The sequence below is a fragment of the Suncus etruscus genome, chromosome 2 (assembly GCF_024139225.1).
Source record: "Suncus etruscus isolate mSunEtr1 chromosome 2, mSunEtr1.pri.cur, whole genome shotgun sequence".
NCBI lineage: Eukaryota > Metazoa > Chordata > Mammalia > Eulipotyphla > Soricidae > Suncus > Suncus etruscus.
In genome coordinates, this window is record NC_064849.1 from 124670825 (window position 1) to 124690574 (window position 19750).

Consider the following 19750-nt stretch of genomic DNA (forward strand, 5'->3'; position numbering starts at 1 on the left):
ATTTCTGAGCATAGAGCCAGGAGTAACCCTGAGTGCTGCCTGATGTGACCCAAAAACCAAAAAAAAAAGAAGAAAGAAAGAAAGAAAGAAAGAAAGAAAGAAAGAAAGAAAGAAAGAAAGAAAGAAAGAAAGAAAGAAAGAAAGAAAGAAAGAAAGAAAGAAAGAAAGAAAGAAAGAAAGAAAGAAAGAAAGAAAGAAAGAAAGAAAGAAAGAAAGAAAGAAAGAAAGAAAGAAAGAAAGAAAGAAAGAAAGAAAGTGTATAAAGGATCTATACTTCTTTAAATTGTATCCTCAATATATGTCCCATTTAGATAGGAGAATCAATAACATTAAATATTTGTGGTTGTTTATTTTAATAGGTTTACATTGTCATAAAAGGCATAAATACAGGAGAAAATAACTTCATTTTTATTTCTCATTTATGTTCATGGGACATTATTTGGGACAGACAGCAAAGTTGTAACCACAACCACAACACTCTGATAGTTGATATGATTTATAGTTTAAATGTTAATATATTTATGTTCCAGTAATGGGCTAAAGAGTCTGTTAAGAAGTGACCTTCAAAACCCAAATTTACAAAATGATAACAAATGTTAGGCCATAAAGGTGCCTTTCTCATAATAAAATATCATCATAAATTTTAGGATTTGATAAATTGTGTGACTTGATCACTTAAGGTGTGCCTGAGCATTATAACTGGATAATAATTTTGAAAAATATAAGTTTTTCTTGTTTCTGGGAATTTTTATTTGATCTGGGTTTTTTTTTATGTTATAGCAATGACACTTTTTGACCAAGAAATAGTGAATATAGTATAAAATAAAATTATTTAGATTTTTATAAGGGTGTTATTGAAGTCTAGAGCAGAAAAGTAGACTGAACTCAAAAAAAATTTTTTTTGGCTTTGGGTCACACCTGGCGGTGCTCAGGGGTTATTCCTAGCTCTACATTCAGAAATCGCACCTGACAGGTTCAGGTGACCATTTGGAGTGCCAGGAATCGAAATTGGGTTGGCCACATGCAAGGCAAATGCAAATGCCCTATCAACTGTGCTGTTTCTCCTGCCCCTCCCCCATTTTTTAAAGTGTTTTTAAGGTTCTTTTTTAAGAGTGAATAGATTTGGGGAGGGATTCGGAAAATTTGACTCTACATATAAGATTCTATGAATTGAACTAGTATTGTAGTATAATAAATACATAACATTTATTTTCCTCCTTTGGGTATAGATATTTAAGAATTTTGGTTTACTTTGGGGAAACTATAGCCAGTTGTGCTCAGAGATAAGTCCTGGTTCTAGGGATCACTCCCAGCAGAATTTGAAGATCCATATGTGGTTTGAGAAATGGAACCTGGATTAATCATGTACAAGGCAAAAAGCCTTACCTCTGAACTATCTCTCCAGCCCCTAATTGAAGAGAATATATGTCTTAAATTCTAGAGAGGTTTTATGCCAATTATGGTCTCTGGATTTAGGCTAAGGAATACTGAGGGAGCAGTACCAGAGTACCAGGATTCTTCCATCAATAAAAAAGGAGGATAGGTAAGCATCAAAGAAGAGAGGTAAGGAAGGAAAGACTAGTGCATCTGAGAAAAATGATCTGGTTGCATGGATCATCATTTGTAGACCATGTTGAACCTCAGACAATAGTAATGGCCACAAGGAAGATGGTGGTTGATGCTCTAGATATGAACAGTGATCTGAAAATAGATCTGACAATCAAGAGCCCATGGTGAGCATTGTGGAGAGTGTATTTCCTGCCAGAACTATTCATTGCCAGACCTGAAAATCCTGGAGATTTCCAAAGAAGCAAAACAAAAGGGAATTCTAGATTTGGACATTTATCTTTCCTCTCTCCCTCCCCAAAGAAATGTCATATTGTTTAATTTACTTTTGTCTTTGGGCTACAACCAGAGTACTCAGGACTTACTCTGACTCTGAGTTCAGAAATCACTCCTGGCAGTCTCAAGAGACCACATGGAATGCTGAACATTGAACTCAGATTGGCTTAGTGCAAAGCAAATACTGTACCTACTGTACTATCATTCTGGTACCATAAAGAAATATGTTTTAAAATAAAAGGGCTTAAATTACAGTAATAGCAAATTAAACCCAGAGCAGCAAAAATGGGAACTGAATAGCTTTATGTTAGTTAATAGCGAAACAACAAAAATTAGTTTTTATACAACTAAGTCTTGGAACTACTTGAGGTTCAAAATTGCAGCATAAACAGTCCTGGTCCACAAAGACAAAATCCTAGTCCACAAATTCTGATTTCTATGTGAAATCTATGCTTTTCAGACCTGATCATATTTGATGCTCAGTAGTATTTGTTTCCATTAACTCCTACCTGTTTCTTCATATACTCTTTACTTGACTTGACCTTGATGCCAGAGATCTATAGACTTTGTTTTTTTTTCTTTCTTTTGAAGGGTATTCCTTCTTTTCTTTAGGGTTGGCAGCGCTCTCTCTCTCTCTTTCTCTGTGTTACCCCAGCCCCCAAAATATATGTATATATATATATATGCACATATATTATATTACACATCCTTTATTTAAGCACTGTGATTACAAGCATGTTTGTAGTTGGGTTTTAGTTATAAAAAATAACACCCCTCCTTTACCATTGAAACATTCCCATCACCAATACCCTCCACCACCCTCCTTCACCCCTTGCCTCTATTCAAGACAGGCATTCTATTTCTCTCACTACCATTGTCATGGTAATTGTCAGTGTAGTTATTACTCTAACTGAACTCCACTCTGTGGTAAGCTTCATATCATGGCTGGATCTTCAAGATCTGTCTGACTTATTTTACTCAGCGTAATAGATTCCATGTCCATCCATGTATAGGAAAATTTCATGACTTTATTTTTCTGACAGCTGCATAGTATTCCAGTATATATGTACCACAGTTTCTTTAGCTACTCATCTGTTGTTGGGTATCTGGTTTTTCTTTTTCTAGCTATTGTAAATAGCATGGCAATTAATATAGTTGTGAGGAAGGCATTTTTGTGTTGTGTTCTTGTGTTCCTAGGGTATATCCCAAAGACTGATATAGCTGGATCATATGGGAGCTCAATTTCCAATTTTTTGAGGAATCTCCATATTGTTTACCATAAAGGCTGGACTAGATGGCATTCCAATCAGCAGTGAACAAGAGTCCCTTTCTCTCCACATCCCCTCCAGCACCAATTTTTCTTGTTCTTTGTGATATGTGCCAGTCCTTGTGGAGTGAGATGATACCTCATTGTTGTTTTGATGTGCATCTCTCTGATGATTAGTGATGTGGAGCATTTTTTCATGTGCGTTTTGGCCATTTGTATTTTTTCTTTGAGGAATTATCTGTTCACTTCTTCTCCACATTTTCCCTGAAAATCTTTTTTACATCCCTGGCATTCACTAATATTAATGAGCTCTTGACCCCCAAATCAAAGCCTTCAGCTAATTTTTATTCCAACTATAGTTTTAATTACTCAATTAGTTCTAGAATAACTCTGCATCTATGTCTTATATCCTCTAAAAGTAATACATATAACTTAATAGTTTGGGGGTCACACTCAGTAATGTGTAGGGAATATTCAGGTACTGCACTCAGAAATTATTCCTGGTGAGCTTGGGGGACCACATGGCTTAAAAATCACTTATTTTTTTTTCTCACTTTGTAAACCAGTACTGTAGGAGGGTTTGGTGGAATTCCTTTTTTAGGATGGTGAGTGTACTTGGGGATGTCCTTTGAAGACTTGATTTGGCTGAACCTCAAAGATGTCTTCTGGTTTGGACAGTATTCTAGAGCTTGCAGGTCTGAGTGACAAGGTATGTTGTCTATGCAATGTAGGAATCTAAAGATCCTTCACTTGCCACCTGGCTGCCTCTAGGAGGAGCAAGTACAAGTAAATGGTCAAATCTAGCAGAGCCTTAGTAGTTAGTTGGTATCCCTTCTACTCTATCCCATTGGTTCAAAATAAAATCAGTCTGGGTCACTCTGAATGGGCCCAGAGAGATATTATAGAAGCTCAAGTATTTGCCTTGCAAGCACACACACACACACACACACACACACACACACACACACACACACACACACACACACACATACACCCCATGTTCAGTATATTTAAAGAAATGGGGGATAAACCTCACCTCTCATTCCATGGAAGAAATATCCAAGAATGAGAAGAAATGTTTTCAAATTGACAAAAAAAAAAAAAAAGACTGAATTTTAGTTAACTTCTGTCAGGTATATTAAATTTGAATCATGCTCAGATTTGAAAGGTGGAGTCGTATGCAGGATACCCTGATTTGATCCAAAGCACTGAATACACTGAATAGCACTGAACATTATGGGGGAACAACCTCTGAGAACAAAATCTGGTGTAGCCTCCTAAGAACCACCAAGTATGGCCATCTGCCCCCAACCCTGTACCAATGTTCTGAACATTTAAGGATTAGGGGCTAGACCTCCCTATCATCCCATAGAAGAAATATTCAAGAGTGAGAGAAAATGTTTTCAAATTGCCACATTGCCACCAAGGAGACTGAATTTTAGTTAACTTCTGTCAGATACATTGAATTTGAATTATGCTCAAATTTGAAAGGTGAGAAAAGAACGAACTAGAGTTCTCAGTGTATAGGATATTATGAAGAGTAAAATGAGTCAATTCTGAGTCACAGTGGCTAATACATATAATGTGGTGAGTATAAGATCTGGGGAGGAGGGATTGGAGCAATAGCAGTGAGTGGGCATTTTTCTCGCATGCAATCTGCCCAGGTTCAATCCCTGGCATCCCATATGGTCTCCTGAGCACCACCTGGAGTGAAACCTGAGTGCAAAGCCAGGAGTAACCCCTGAGAGCTGCTGGGTGTGGTCCAAAAAACAAACAAAAGAAAAAACAAACAAACAAACAAAAAAATCTGAGGAGGACAGCCTGAGATAATCACTTTTCATGCTCAGTTAAACATTTTGGGCTTCTTATACACATATAAGAAAGTGGCATAGTCAAAGTAGTATTTATGGATGGTTTTACTTGATATGAAATAAATATCAAAAAGATTAAATAACAAAATATCAAAAAGATATTTAAAGCTCAAAAAGAGCTGGAGGAGAAGCTAGGAAGTAATTCATTATTTTAGAGGTGATAAGGATCTCAGTTGGGGAAGCAAAAGAGTTATGAGAAGGAAAAATTCACAAGACTTGATGACAATCATCTGCGTGGGGAAAGTGGTGAGAAGTAATCTGGGCTATGCTTTGGGAAGGTTAACCAGGACTTTGCCAGGGTGACCTGATGAAAACTTCAGCCACTTAGAAGGTAGATTTACTTCTTCATTGGGCATCTAATGGTGAAACACAATGAAGCTTAAACCACAAAATAGAACACATAGATTGGTTAAAATCAAGGAGACAACACCAAGAGAAGATGTCTTAAAATTTTTCACTTATCTTTGCATCTTTTCCCTTCTACCTAAATAAAATATCATATATGAGTCCTTACATTAAATACCACCTTAATTATGAATTAGTTAACAGCTTTTCCTGGATATCAAAAACCAGTACAACTATAAGAATAATCACCACCTCTGCCAATAATTCAACTTTATATGATCTGGTATTTCACCTTTTTTGGGAGATGAGTTCTTGACTTCCATGTAATAATCAATATTTCCATTGATAATAGAAAAGAAATTTTCATGTTGATAATACATATAGCTGAGCTATGAAAATAATTCTATGTTTTTATTTATGGCCTATTCCACAGCTTTGAAATTTGGTTCTATCCAGGGTTTGTAGCTATTCATTACTTTTCCAAAATGCCATTTAAAAAGCTGATTGCTTAGGGACTAGATGGCAAAGATGGGGACATTTTACAGTTAGTTGGTTGACCCTGTTCATAAAACACTACATTTAGATCTTCTATTTTATAGAGTATATTATATTTATGGGGTACAGTACTACTCCTACTACTGGACTGGGCTAATTCTCCTGGGTTTCTTTGAATTTTTCTGTTTTAAAGCATTGCTATCTTCTTTCTAGAGTAAAGCTTTTGTATTCTGTAAAATAATATGCATGTTGACAGCAAGACATAAATAAAGAACCATGTAAAGCAACTTTCCTGCTACCTAACACAATTTGAAAAGCTTATTTGTACTAAAAAATTTTATTTGAACACAACACATGGAAAGAGGTGAAAGGTGAAGCAACCCACTAGAAATGAAAACTAAGAAATAAACAAGCCATTCTTCACAACCAACATCCTGTGTGTGAATGCCGGAGGTGCAGAAATCACTCAGTCCTAGGAGCTATAAGCCTAGTCTTCTCCAAGGTACTTTTGTTCCCCCAAAAGAAGTCATAACAGGTATATATATAGATCTATAATGCCTTTCTGTTGGGAAAATGAAAGTACTTTCAAAACAATCTCATAACATTGTGATGGAGGAAATGCTGGCAGGTTTTATATTACCTCCATCATACAGGTGATGGAGGCCCTGATAAATGGAGTTGGTGACAAAGTCACAAATAGAAGCTAGGTCTTCTGATGTACAGCCAGGACTTGAGTTGTTAAATGAAAAATATGTTCTGGTTTTTCTCAGCTATTTCTCATCTTGCAAAGAGAGAACATTCTCCTCAGCTTTAACCCTGCTCTTTCTTACACAGATGTGTAGTTAATGAAAAGGCTCTTGACTCATTTAAAATTTAATTATATCACAAAATAATATCACAATAAGAACTAAGATTCTCAAAAAATATTTTTAATTGGTTAGATGGTATGCTTCTCTTCTGACTCTGCCAACAGTTTTATGATCAAAAAACATAAGATACAATCTGGAATATAATGGCTCATTGCTTGGAGGCCATCTACCTATCTTCAGAAATCTGATAAAAATGATAATGGCCTTGCCAGCAATACGCACCTCCACAATTCTGAGTGATCTTTGTGGGTCCGGGCTAAGAACTCAAAATAAGAGAAAGAGCATAATTTGATAGAAACCATGGATGAGATCCATGGATGAGTTACATTATTATGTAAATTAGAGAAAAATTAATTTCTCAGCACTGATTTCTTTATCTGTGAAATGGGAATTACACCCTTAAATTGGGATTTTTGAGAGGATTACATATTGCATAAAAAGCACATAGTACTTGGTCTAGCATATAAAAAGTTCTCAGCACATGACAATTTCTTTCTCTTATGAGATATTTAGAGGGAAAAGACTGATATTTAACACAATAATCCTGACACAATACTCAGGCACAGTTCCACCTGATGTCTGTGAACATTATGCCAGGGGGAAGATTAGTTCAATTAATCAAAGACTGGAGCCTTTTAAATTCAAAATCACTCTGGTTTACCTTGTTAGCCAAATCTTCTGACACTCTATCTACATTATGATAGTTCCCCACGGTGTGAATCCCATCTTCCCAAGACAGAATGCAAAGCCTCAAAGTCTCTCAGTCCCTTTGCCTCCAGGGTGTAGCCACGTGACTTAGGTTCTGCTAATCAGATGCATATACGGAGCTGTAGATACAGAAGTGATTTATATGAGGAAGCAGGTGGGTTGCAGGGCATCCATTTTGCAAGCACAGATGGCAGAAGAGGCAGTATGGTTCTGGAAATGTCAGGAGCAACGATTCTCTTCCCAGCCAGTCCTGCTTGGAGGTTTGGGAGATTGTTTCAGGAAGCTCACTCCATGCCATCTCCTCAGTTCTTCCAAAGACTGTAAGCATTTTAATACCTTCTAATAAATCATCTACTTGAATCAGGGAGAATGGCTTCCATGGTTGGCAACTAAATAAGCATCCTGACTTAAACTGTATTAAATGGAAAGCCATTTCATTTCTTCTTCCTCTTTCTCTGCCACAGCAATTCCCTTTGCATTAATTTTGCAACATGGCTCCATGTAATAAAGGATTCTAATACTCTTGCACAAGAATGGAGTAGCCTTGAGAATGGTATATTCTATAAAGAAAGGCTCAGACTCTTCCATCCTTAAAAGAACTGAGCAGCCTTTGGGCAACCTGCAGGAGCTTCTTGTGGTTTACAATACTGTCCTGCCTCACTAATAGGCTGGACCTGTAAATAGTCTCAAGGGCTCCTCAAACATTTCCTCAACCTTATTTGCATTACATGCAGGCAATTCTCATTAGTTCAGCTGTTTTAAGAAGGCAAATAAATGGGAAGAATCTTCTGGGAGCATGACAGAGTAATAGTGGTATGAGCTGAAGATTTTTATGTAATGATTATTTTTATTCAAATAAGTCACTCTTCAGGAAAGAGAGCAATGCATAGAAACAACATTTTTCTTCCAAATAATTTTGAGTTCTTTTTTTTAATTTTTAATTTTTAATTATGAGAACAAAGATGCAAAGAAAGAGGACAAGGTAAAGTTACAGTGGAAAGACAATCACCCATAAACAGAATTCTCAGAAATTCCCTTGCTGATATCTGAACTTTGAACTTTCAGCCAAGGAACATTAAGAAAAATAAAACAGAACCCATGTACAATTACTTTGTCCCACAAGTCCCCAGATTGTATTTTGGGTTCTTTTAATCAGACTTTGTAAGTCATAGACTGAGCAAACTCTTGATAAATACAATTTTAATAAAGTTAGTTTCATATTATAGAAATAGTTGTATCCATTCATTAATAAGTATCTATCATAAAATGACATCTGTGTAAGATACTAAGTCATGTACTAGTATAACAAGGGTCCAGATAAATAAAATATTGTATGATTTTGACCATAAAACTCTTGCAACCTAGAAGAAAGACAACTAAAATATATAGTATGGTTCTAGGATCTGTTTCTTCTATCACTAGAATTAGTCTTTTTTCTGCCAATGGACTCTATCTTAAGTGTTTTAACATTCAGTAAGAGAGATCTTTTTTTAAGCCAGAAACATGTTTTCCTAAAATTTTGTGCAAGAAGAACAAATATTTGATGGAAGTAGCAACCTTCATGTTTCAACAAAACATCTTTTTTTTTTATATATATATCTAATAGTTTTGGGATAGTTTTTAGCTCTCATCTTTCTGTCTGACAAGATGTCTGACATAATGACCAATGGATTCAGTCCAGGACATGTGTATCTCAGAGTTTCCTTGGTAGCAAGCAACAGCTAATTTTAGCTATCCAACCAGGTGGACATTTTATTGAAAGGTCAGAGAATCAAAGAAATTGTCAGAGAATGGTGTGGAAAAGTAGTGCAATCACAGATCTCTCTGGATAATGAGAGGTAATTGATAACGTTGTCCAGATGTCACTGTCCTTTTGTTGTTCTTCTCAAAAGAGTTCAAGTAAGCCAACTCTTAGACTGACAAGGCTTCTCAAAAGGAACTAGATATTTCCTTCTAAAGAAATTAGAATGCTCTTATCCAAAGGTTGTGAATAGGTTGCGTTTATACTTCATCTATATGCCCATGGCAACCTCCATGTGTAATTTGATAAAGAAATTATAATATTGTGCCTACTAAGTTAGTCCATTTGATGAAAGTAGACAAAGAAAATAATAATTATGTCCCTGGGGCAAGGAAAAAGGAGGAGGTATGAGTTTGAACTATTCAGGACTGAAGATGTGTCTCTCAATCTTACCTATGATCGAAAATCCAACATTATCAAGATTTACTGTTTCTTATATTGTTCCAATTTTGGCCATTAGGACCTCACCTAGGTTGGCACCTGTGCTCTCTGACAGGATCAATTTTATATTTTTTGAGCATCTCATTCTTTTTGTTGTTCCATGCACTATTTATTTGCCTCAGCCTTCTAGGGAACTTGTTAAATTCTAGTATCTTCATTTCAACTCAAACCAATTAAAGCAAAAGATCTGAGAGGTGTGACTTGGTGATCAACCACTTTTAAGGTTTCATAGGTGAGTCTGATCTAATCTATGGCCAAGTTTAAAAACTAGAGTGGAACTTTTCTTTTCTTTTTTTTTTTTTTTTTGGTTTTTGGGCCACACCCATTTGACACTCAGGGGTTACTCCTGGCTATGCGCTCAGAAATCGCCCCTGGCTTGGGGGAACCATATGGGACACAGGGGATCGAACCGCGTCCTATGCTAGCGCTTTCAAGGCAGACACCTTACCTCTAGTGCCACCTTCCCGGCCCAGAGCGGAACTTTTCTAACTTTGAAATTTCTTGGTTTTTGGGCCACACCCGGCAGTGCTCAGGGGTTACTCCTGGCTGTCTGCTCAGAAATAGCTCCTGGCAGGCACGGGGGACCATATGGGACACCGGGATTCGAACCAACCACCTTTGGTCCTGGATCGGCTGCTTGCAAGGCAAACGCCGCTGTGCTATCTCTCCGGGCCCTTAACTTTGAAATTTCTAACTTAGTTTTCAATGAGTAGATTTGGTGTGGGGACTGAGTCTGTGTTTCTAATAAGCGTCTTTATAGAACTTTAGCATTCAGGCTTTGAAGAGAAAGAGACTAAAAAAGACTGTTTTCTTATGTACTGAAAATTTTAATAATTACCCCTTTGGGTTGCAGATTAACTCCTGATTATGAAAGAATAACTCTCGATAGATTATTTATATTTCAACACTCTTTTATTTTCTAATTAGAGTTAGTGGTGGTGGCAGGTAGTATAGACAGAGTTAAAGGCATTGCTCTAAGAATTGAAAATGGAATCTCTTGACTCTGAGAGCAAATCACAATAATGAATAAAAATGAGCAAATGTGTTTGCTTGTCTTCTGTTTCCTAAACAGGAAAAAGAGTAGTGAATAAATCTTTGTGAAAAATGAAGAGTGATAATAAAGAAACATTTCATGCTGAAAGCATAACAAAAAAAAAGTTCCAGATGTTACTATCTATCTTATCCATCTTGGAAGACAAATGTAAAAGATTGAAGTTTTCTCTGGGAAATAGGTCAGTCACCATTTTGAATTTTGTTTAAACAGAATCCTCCAGGGAACCCTCATCCTCATATCTTACTGTGCATTAGCTCAAATTTTTCCAGCTGTTTTCAGAACATGTATATTTCTGTCCAGTTGCTTAGCTGCATTGGCCTTCTGGAGGCAGTTGTTCTCTGGGAGAGTAAAAAAAAGAGGTCTAAAGAGATACAGTCAATCAAGCCCATCTAGTCAGCTGCTACACAGCCTTGTAAATTGGCCCCATAAAATTGCACTTTGATTTTCAAATTAAGACCATCAATAGGGGCTGGAGCAGTGGCGCAAGCAGTAGGGCATCTACCTTTCATGCGCTAACCTAGGATGGACCTTGGTTTGATCCCCTGGTGTCCCACATGGTCACCCAAGTCAGGAGCAATTTCTGAGCACATAGCCAGGAGTAAGCCCCGAGCGTCACTAGGTGTGGCCCCAAAACAAACAAATAAAAAGAACATCAATAATCTTCAAGTTTTGGTATACTTGAACCTCACTTAAGATGTCACTTTAAAGATTCATGTTCCCAGGCCTTTGTGGGGAGTCAGGCAGGGGTTAGGTATAGGATCCAGCAATTTTGGCTCCCTAGATGCTGGGACCATCACTGAAAAACTGTAGCATCTCTCCCCTGGTTCCATTGCTGCTGTATTTTAATTTGCGAGCATAGTTTTCTATCCTTCTCAAACTCAAGATCAGAGTCTCCAAGAGCTGAAATTCACCTTATTACTCTTTCCTCTCTGTTATTTTCAAACATCATCTGCAAAATTTTCTATTTGACTTCTGTAATTTTTCACTGGGGGCTTGAAGGCTGTTTAGTGCTATTAAGCTTGTTCCTCTGGGAGAATCCAGAAAACCCCATCTAGGATGGCTCAGCAGCCACTTTTTATTGATGCTTGTATGATTTGTTTGGAATTTGTACTACATTGGTCACAGGACTGCAAGCAAATTTATCAACATTTTTTTAAATCATCAAAGGGGAACTGGAAAGAGAGTATAGTGGGTAGGACATTTTCTTTGCATGTGACTGAGCCAGGTCTGACCCCCCCACCCCCAGAATCCCAGAAGGACTCCCCATTTGGGAGTGATCCCTGAGAGCAGAGTCAGGAGTATGTCGTGAGCATTGCTAAATGTGGCCCCCAAACATAATAAACCTATCAAAAGATATAATCTTTATAATCTAAGAGAATGAAATATATTTTTTTAGCACATTATAGAGTCAAGACCATATTGACTTGTAAACTTACATAAGTGTTCATTCTTATGATGCTCTGATATCATGTATATAAGGAAAATTGATTTCAATTTAGTAGCCTTAAGCCAGTGTTTCCAAGATGGCAATACTTCTTTCTGAACATCATCAACTGATTATGATCCTATCATCCTCAATATTTGGGGCATTTTTGGCCATTGAGGAAGACGTTTATTAATATACATTATAAGAAAGGTGAGTGTAAAATTTAGATATACTGGTTGATTTTTTCCAATGTTTGGCTATATCTTAATTTTTTGTCTATATGTCTAATTGAGAGACTCTGAGGGAACTTCTGATCATCTTCTACTTCTAGAGTCATTTTTTGAGATGAAAAAGTTCAACCAAAACAATAGTTCTGGAATAGGATATAGTACAAAAGGTTAGGCGCTTGTCTTTTAGTAGCTGATTCCAATTCAAACTCCAATACTTCATATGGGACTCCAGTTACTGCCAGAAGTGATTTATTACAGAGCCAGGAATAATCCCTGATCACAGATAGCTATATCCCCAACACCAGTTGTCTTCTGCCAAACCCATCCAAGCCATACCTCTATATTCTTCCTGAGTTGGTTGTGGAGATAATAAAAAACATTGCTTTCAACTGTATGTTGCTATTAAAATCAAGTATTTGGAAGCATATCTGATAGGATGTATGGACCCTGATTAATGTCAAATCCCTTTAATTGATTATAACTAGTATTTTTTTATTTCCAGTGAAATACAAAATTTTAAAAATGTATTGTTTAGGGCCCAGAGAGGGCACAGCAGCGTTTGCCTTGCAAGCAGCCTATCCAGGACCAAAGGTGGTTGGTTCGAATCCTGGTGTCCTATATGGTCCCCCGTGCCTGCCAGGAGCTATTTCTGAGCAGACAGCCAGGAGTAACTCCTGAGCAATGCCGGGTGTGGCCCAAAAACCAAAAAAAAAAAAAAAGTATTGTTTATAAGAAAAGTAATACTGCTTCTTAGAATTTCATTTACATTCGTGTGTTTCCTTGTATGTTATGACTAGCAATGTAGTATATTTTTTTAGCTGGCAGCAAGGTTTAAAGGGTTCAGAACATACCAGTCTTGGTCTTGGTTTTGATCTATAGAAGTTATGGGCATGAATACCATGGAAAAATTGTTCAAGTTTGAACTGTGACTAACGGTTGCCAGCTGTATAATATTGGACAAATTAATGAACTTCTCTGTGTCATAGTTTCCCCCAAACATTTTGAATATGTAATTATGTCAAATTACATGTAATTATATATAAGAATAATAATAGTGGTACCTCATCAGGTTGACATGAGGATTAAGAAAATTAACATTTAGGGGATGGAGAGAGTACAAGGATTAAGGTCATACGTTGTATGTGGCAAAATTTAGTTCAATCCCTAGCAGCATGTGGTTTGCAGAGGATTGTCAGGTGCTGTCCTGGAGGCCCCTTAGTCCCTCCCAACCAGCACCATTGGGAACATCTAACAAGAGACTTCAGTAGGCTGAGTAATCCCTAGCACCACATTGCTCAAGCAGCATCACATCCTCAGAACCTCACACTGAACCACCAGCCTGGATGGCCAATAATTCCTGACAGGACCCTGGGGCCTCCAGTGTACTACATGGGTGTCTCTCCATACTGGCAAAACAAACAAACAAACAAACAAACAAAAAACAAAAAAACACAAAAATTAACATTTGTCAATAATTTATACTTAAAATCTTGCCTGGAACATAACAAATGACTTATAAATAATTGCCTGTGTATGTGTGTGTGTTTGAAATGTTCTGCAAGTATCTTTTTCTTTTTCTTAATTGACTGTGATTTACAATGCTGTTGTAGGCATTCGGTGTACCGACTATGCCTTTTTGTTATTTGGTTGAGGGACATACCTGATGGTGCTCAGGTCTTAATCCATATGTAGTGCTAGGTTCCAAACTCAGGATAGAAACAGGCAAGGCAAGCAACTATCCACTGTATTATTTCTCTGGCTCTAAGTATCCATTTAACAAATTTAAAAAAATTAATTTTTTTTTACAAGTTTTATTGTTTTATTTGTGTGTTTATCTTACAGTTGTACTTCAGTAACATAGTGACAATGAATTAGGGCCATTCCCACCACCATTATTGATCTCCCTTCACCATAGTTCCCAGCATGCATCCTATACTTCCACCATTAGCCCCCAAGACTGCTAGCATAACAGGCCCATTATCTTTTTTTTTTAAACGTTTTTACATATTGATTCAAGACAATACAGTCATTGCCCTCTCTGACAATTTTTGCCTTGGGGTCATACCCAACTGCTCAGGGTTTACTCCTGGCTCTGTAGTTAGGGTTCAGTATTGGTGGTACTCAGGAGATGTTACCCAAGATTGAAGCTGGGTCATCACATGTAAGGTAAGAATGCTACCCACTGTATTATCTCTTTGGCCCATTGAATATTTTCAATCTAGTACATGCATATGCTATTTGATCTTTGTGGTTTGATATGTGACTGCCAGTAAAGGATGCTTCCAAAACAAACTGATGGACTTAAGTTTATACCTTCTACTTGCTGCATGACCTTCAGCAAGTTATGTGACCTTGAAGATGCTCAATTTCTTCAACTACAAAGTGGGACTAATAAGACTGTTGTCAAGATAAAATGAGGTCGTGCCTATAGGCAGTGCTTAGTGTTGGAGCCATAACAACTATTCCCATCCTTGCTGTTAGTGATTCACATCTTGTCACTAAGGCTTCTTTTCCAATGGGCTGAAAAGCAGGCCCCCTCCTCTTTCATATGAATGGCTTGCTTAAGTCCTCATTTCACTTTGGCTGTGGCGAATCAACCACATAGGGGCTCAGATAAAGACTAATACTCCAGACCAGAAAAGCTATTGTGGGGCTCAGGGGTGGATTCAGACTGCCCCACTGTGCTCTCTTCAGCCTGGCTCTCACCACTTAGTCCAAGTCACTGGAATTGTCCTTTTGCCTCTGCAGGTCTTCTCAGCCAAGCAGATAATTCTCAAGTGTCACAATGTAAGGCTGCCAGCTGGAGGCCTTCCTGCAGCAAGGCTGGCTGTGCAGTAGAGTCACAGATCTCGCCTTCCCTTCCTTGTGGGGGGAGGAAAGGGATCAGGACAAAGCTCCCTGTCCAAAGTGATGAAGCACTTGGTTGCATGTACTACTTGTACATACCATGATAGCATAAAAAGGCTCATTAGCTCAAGGGGCTTTCCACTCAAATCCTTGAGTTCTTAAGGACAGTTCTTGACGAAACTGTTCTGACAAAAGAGCAATCTTTGATTTGTAAGGTCTCCTGGGCTTGAGGACTGTTTTTCCCTTCTCTCTCCATTCTTCCCTGAATATTGTTCCCTGCAGCCCTATAGCAGTTTTAAAAAATTAATAGTGGTACTATATTATGCAGTATCCATCTCTTGTTTGACCATAAGCTCCTCAAGGGCAGGGGCCCAGCCTTATTCATCTCAGCATCCCCTCCACAGCCCTGACATACATCTCAGTCAATGTCTGTGAAATTGAATCTGGTAGAATTGATATCCCAGGTCACAGTGTTGGAGCTCAGAATAGGACTAGAGTGGAAGTCAAGTGAGGCATCATTTATTTCCATCCGTTGACCAGAGAACTGGCTTCTCAGAATTTCAAAGCACCCCCGTGGGCCTGAGAGCTGAATCCAGAGGCTCTGTGGAGGTCCTGAAGGTGATTCAATCTGGCACCTTTGCTGAAAGTCCTTTTTCTTAGATCTTAGAGGCAAGGAATAAAGAAAAAAAAAATCAAGCATCAGGTCCTGTATCTTGCTAGTTCACAAGCCAGGGCTGGGAGGAAAGTAAGCTGGAAATGTGGAGTCTTTCATCCTCTGCTGAGCTGGTGTCAGAGGCACGGACTGCGAGTGGTTAAGACCAGACACCTTTCCCATTCAGCTTGTTCTAGCAGCTCCTCATTAAATAAAGGGCATCATTTATTATTTGCCTCACGTTTAAATGCTACATTTTTTTTTATTACCTTTTAGTTTATGAACGGCAGTAAAGACAGAGCCTAGTCTTTGGGGAAAAAAAATCTCCAGCTATTCTAGTTAGGCATTCTTCTGAAGCTTGGAATCTATTTGCTCCTCTAGCGACACAGCCGGGCAGGTATCCGGGTGCCCGTTTCCAGCTGATCCAAGTGAGGTCCATTGGAGAAGGAAGAATTGAGAATCAGTTTTGTTTGGATCTCATCCCTAGCCTAGACCAACTTCTTATCCTTGTCGCTTGCGCGTGAGTGTTGCCGTTAGCCTTCGAGTCCTCCGACTTCTGCTTAGTTTCCTCGAGTCCACTTTGGGAGTCATGAGTCCAGTTCTTCCCCCACGGGTCTCGCCTCCCCGCTAGGACCTCTCCTGGGGCGCCGCTAGCCACCTACTCCGCTAAGTCCGGGATCGGCGCCTGTGGCTCTGATTCGGGGCTCGGGGAGCCTTGGCCGGGCGCTCGGGCTGGACCCAGCGGGCGTGGGCATCTCCAGGGCGCCCCGCCTTTCCTACCTGACGCCGGCTCGGCCCGGGGGCCCCGCAGCCTCCGCCCACCGGCGCGCCGGTCCTGCCATTGGCTCCCGGGGCTGCCCGTCTCCTCCGCTGGCCCCGCTCCGTCCCGGAGGCAGGTTTTGCGGGAGAAGCCGCAGTCCCGGCGGCTCGGGCGCAGCGCGGGAGCTTTGGGGGGGATCAGAGAGCGCGGAGCCGGCATGTCTCGGTGCGTGGGAGCCCTCGCCGGCCGCGGGGCCCCCGCAGCGGGGAACTTAGCGGCGGGAGCTGGAGGCTGCGGCGCTGCGCCCACGGAGTGGCGATAGCGGGGTTCCCCGTGGCCCCGGAGCACCGCGAGGGCGAGCCGGCGCCGGGCACCCAGCCGCTCGCGGCTACCCCTGGAGGCGCTGAGTGCGCGCGCGGCGCCGACCCTTCGCCACCCCGGAGAGGAAAATGGGGGAGAAAGTTTCGGAGGCGCGGGAGCCGATGCCCCGTGGCTGTAGCGGCCACGGCAGCCGGACTCCTGCCTATGCGGCGGCCGCCTCGTCTTCAGCGGACGCCTCCTCGGCGGAGTCCTCGGGCTCAGAAACTCTGTCGGAAGAAGGGGAGCCCGGAGGCTTTCCTCGGGAGTCGCCACCGCCGCCTCTGCCACCGCCGGGCGGCGCCCCTCCGAGTGCCCGGCCGCCCGCTGCGTGGGCCCCGGCGGCGCGCGTGGTGCTGGAGCGCGGGGTCCCCGCACCGCCGCCGCCGCTCCCCGGAGGAGCCGTGCCGCCCGCGCCCCTGGACAGCAGCGCGTCCCAGGAGGAGCAGGACGAGGAGGTGGGCTCGGTCTCTCTTTCCCTCTGCCCTTCTTTTCCCCTGGTTTCTTTTACTCCCCGGGACTCCCAGCTCTTCTTTTTCGGGTGCGCGCCCAGCTCCGGAGAGGCGATTGGAGCCCAAGTGCCCTGTCTCCGAGCCATGGATTTTGACAGTTCGCGACCTCCCAGTGCGTCGCTGACATCCCCCGTGGTGCTGTGTGTGTGTGTGTGTGTGTGTGTGTGTGTGTGTGTGTGTGTGTGTGTGGCGTGAGCGTCATAGACACACCAACCAAGTGATGCTGTGTTTTCAAAATAATGCAAGCAGCAAACTCCTTCACGTCTCTTATGTGCTCCGGTCCATGCGCGCATGGAGGGGTTCTCCCCTCCCTGAACTCAAATCTTGTCTCCGAAGTGGTGCTTTCCTCCAACGCAGGCCCTAGGGAAGTGTGATGAGGGGCCGGATGTCCGCGGGGAGATGAGGTTAGTCCTGGGGGACGGGTGGGCACTGCTGGGTTTCCTTGGCACCGGCCCTCGGGGATGGCCCGAAGAGGGAAGGTTGGGGCTGGTCCTTGCCGCCCTGTTTTTGTGCTTTGGCAACTCCCGAGATGCAGCTTGGACTTGGGGTCCAAATGTGCGCTCCACCACTCACCCCAGGAAACTCTGTCCATCAGATTTGCTGAAATGATCATGGTCCAAAACGTCTTATACAGACACATGTAGTAGTTCCATACTTCTGGTATTCTCCTGCCCGATTTCCTTGGTGTTTATCAGTCTTTGGAACTCAGTTAAGAACCGGATAGCATGAGACTCTTCATGTGTGTTTAAGAGGGTTTGCTTTGAACCTTGGAGGGACATCAATAAAGCATCATCCATACCTAGCCGCTGTAGGAAATTAATTGCTCACGTCCAGAGGGTTGTTTCTCCGTTTCTGATGGGGTTAGCTTCAGTGAGGGATGAATGTCTTTCTTCCAGCTTATAGGAAGCAGGTGAGAATGCAGCTTCTGCAAACCCCACTGCAGGTTCAAGCCTAAAAGAGTCGAATAGAATAGAACAAACCTTACTGGTCCCTGGACACTTTTCTGGAATTAACCATGGCCTATTCACCATTGCCCCCAGAGGATGGAAGGTTTCCATACAGGTGTCTGGGAAACTCGCCTTCTAGTTCCGCATTTGCACCAGAGTTGTGAAACTTTGAGTGGTCCTTGAAGGTTCATTTCAGCTGTCTGTGAAATGAGGGCTTCGAATCCCCCGTGAAGATCAAAGTGAAGTGCATTTTTATTCTTTTTTCCTTCTCATCAGGAGTTTAGCATGGCTCCTGAGTTCAGTGCTGAGAGTTTAAGGCTAGTGCTAGTACTAAGAGCACCAGAGTTAAAAAGCAAACTGTGGACTCAGCCATTTTCTGTCATGTGGGCATCTCCTCTTGGATGCCAGGTACGTGCCAGGTTTTTGTCCCATAAACTCCACTTCTAGAGGTTGGGTTGTCATGTGTCGCTGATTCGTGACTTCCCTGATTGGGGATCTTGTTTTTAACTTGTTGTTGTCTTTGGTAGAGAAGATGGTAGAGTTAGTTACTGTGTTTACCATGAGGCTGGAAGGGTGCTCTCTGGGCTTGGCACGGTCTTGCAGATCTCAGACAGAGGAAATCTGGAACTTCTCACTTTTGATCCTGTTTTTGTAGCTGATTTATTGCCTGGCCTCGAGGTGACAGTGTTTTACTTTCTTGGAAGTGGCTATAATGATAGCTTATTTCACAGACAATGTGGTGAGGTTTGGGTGATTGAAACCCATTTTGGAAAGTGGAATGACTAAATAACATTGGTCAGTATTTGTGAAATCCTGGAATTGGATGTAAATGAATACAGTATTGCAATTTATTGTGTAACTTAACCTGTGACAGTGAATGCTGGAGATTGCCCAGGATGGGAAATCTTGACTTGCTCTGATAATTTTAAAGTAAAATGAAAACTGTGGTGATTTGTCCACAGCCCACCCTGCTACTCAGGAGTAAATATTAGTGTTGGTGGAAGGAGGTGAAGTTCAATGCTCATTTTCTGGTTCTTATACTGGTGATAGTACAGTATTATGGTGCAGAGGTTCTTAAACTTTCAGAAAGGGGAATGTGGGCTGCTTTGAAAAATCCAGTGAAAGTCCTCCACACTTTTCTTTTCTTTTCTTTTTTAATATGGAATGCTTCATGAATTTGCTTGCATGTCATCCTTGCGCAGGGGCCATGCTAATCTTCTCTGTATAGTTCCAATTTTAGTATATGTGCTGCCCAAGCGAGCACCTCCATCCTTTTCTTATAAAACACTATTAGAAGAATGATTCCAGAAGGTTCAGTGAGGATCA

At 40.9% G+C, this 19750-nt stretch overlaps 1 protein-coding gene and 1 non-coding gene across 4 annotated transcripts in view; one reads left to right on the top strand and one right to left on the bottom strand.

The window, feature by feature from the left end:
• Positions 1-17042: 17042 nt before the first annotated feature.
• MAST4 (microtubule associated serine/threonine kinase family member 4) overlaps positions 17043-19750 on the top strand; it is a 646820-nt gene continuing 644112 nt past the window's right edge. For all 3 annotated transcript variants that reach the window (XM_049768741.1, XM_049768745.1, XM_049768746.1), the window contains exon 1: positions 17043-17423. In XM_049768741.1, the coding sequence (XP_049624698.1) occupies positions 17058-17423 (366 nt within the window). In that variant the 5' untranslated portion in view covers positions 17043-17057. The remainder of the gene's footprint in view (positions 17424-19750) is intronic.
• LOC126002180 (U6 spliceosomal RNA) lies at positions 19578-19688 on the bottom strand. The gene has a single exon (XR_007492951.1). It is a non-coding gene; the product is annotated as a U6 spliceosomal RNA (small nuclear RNA).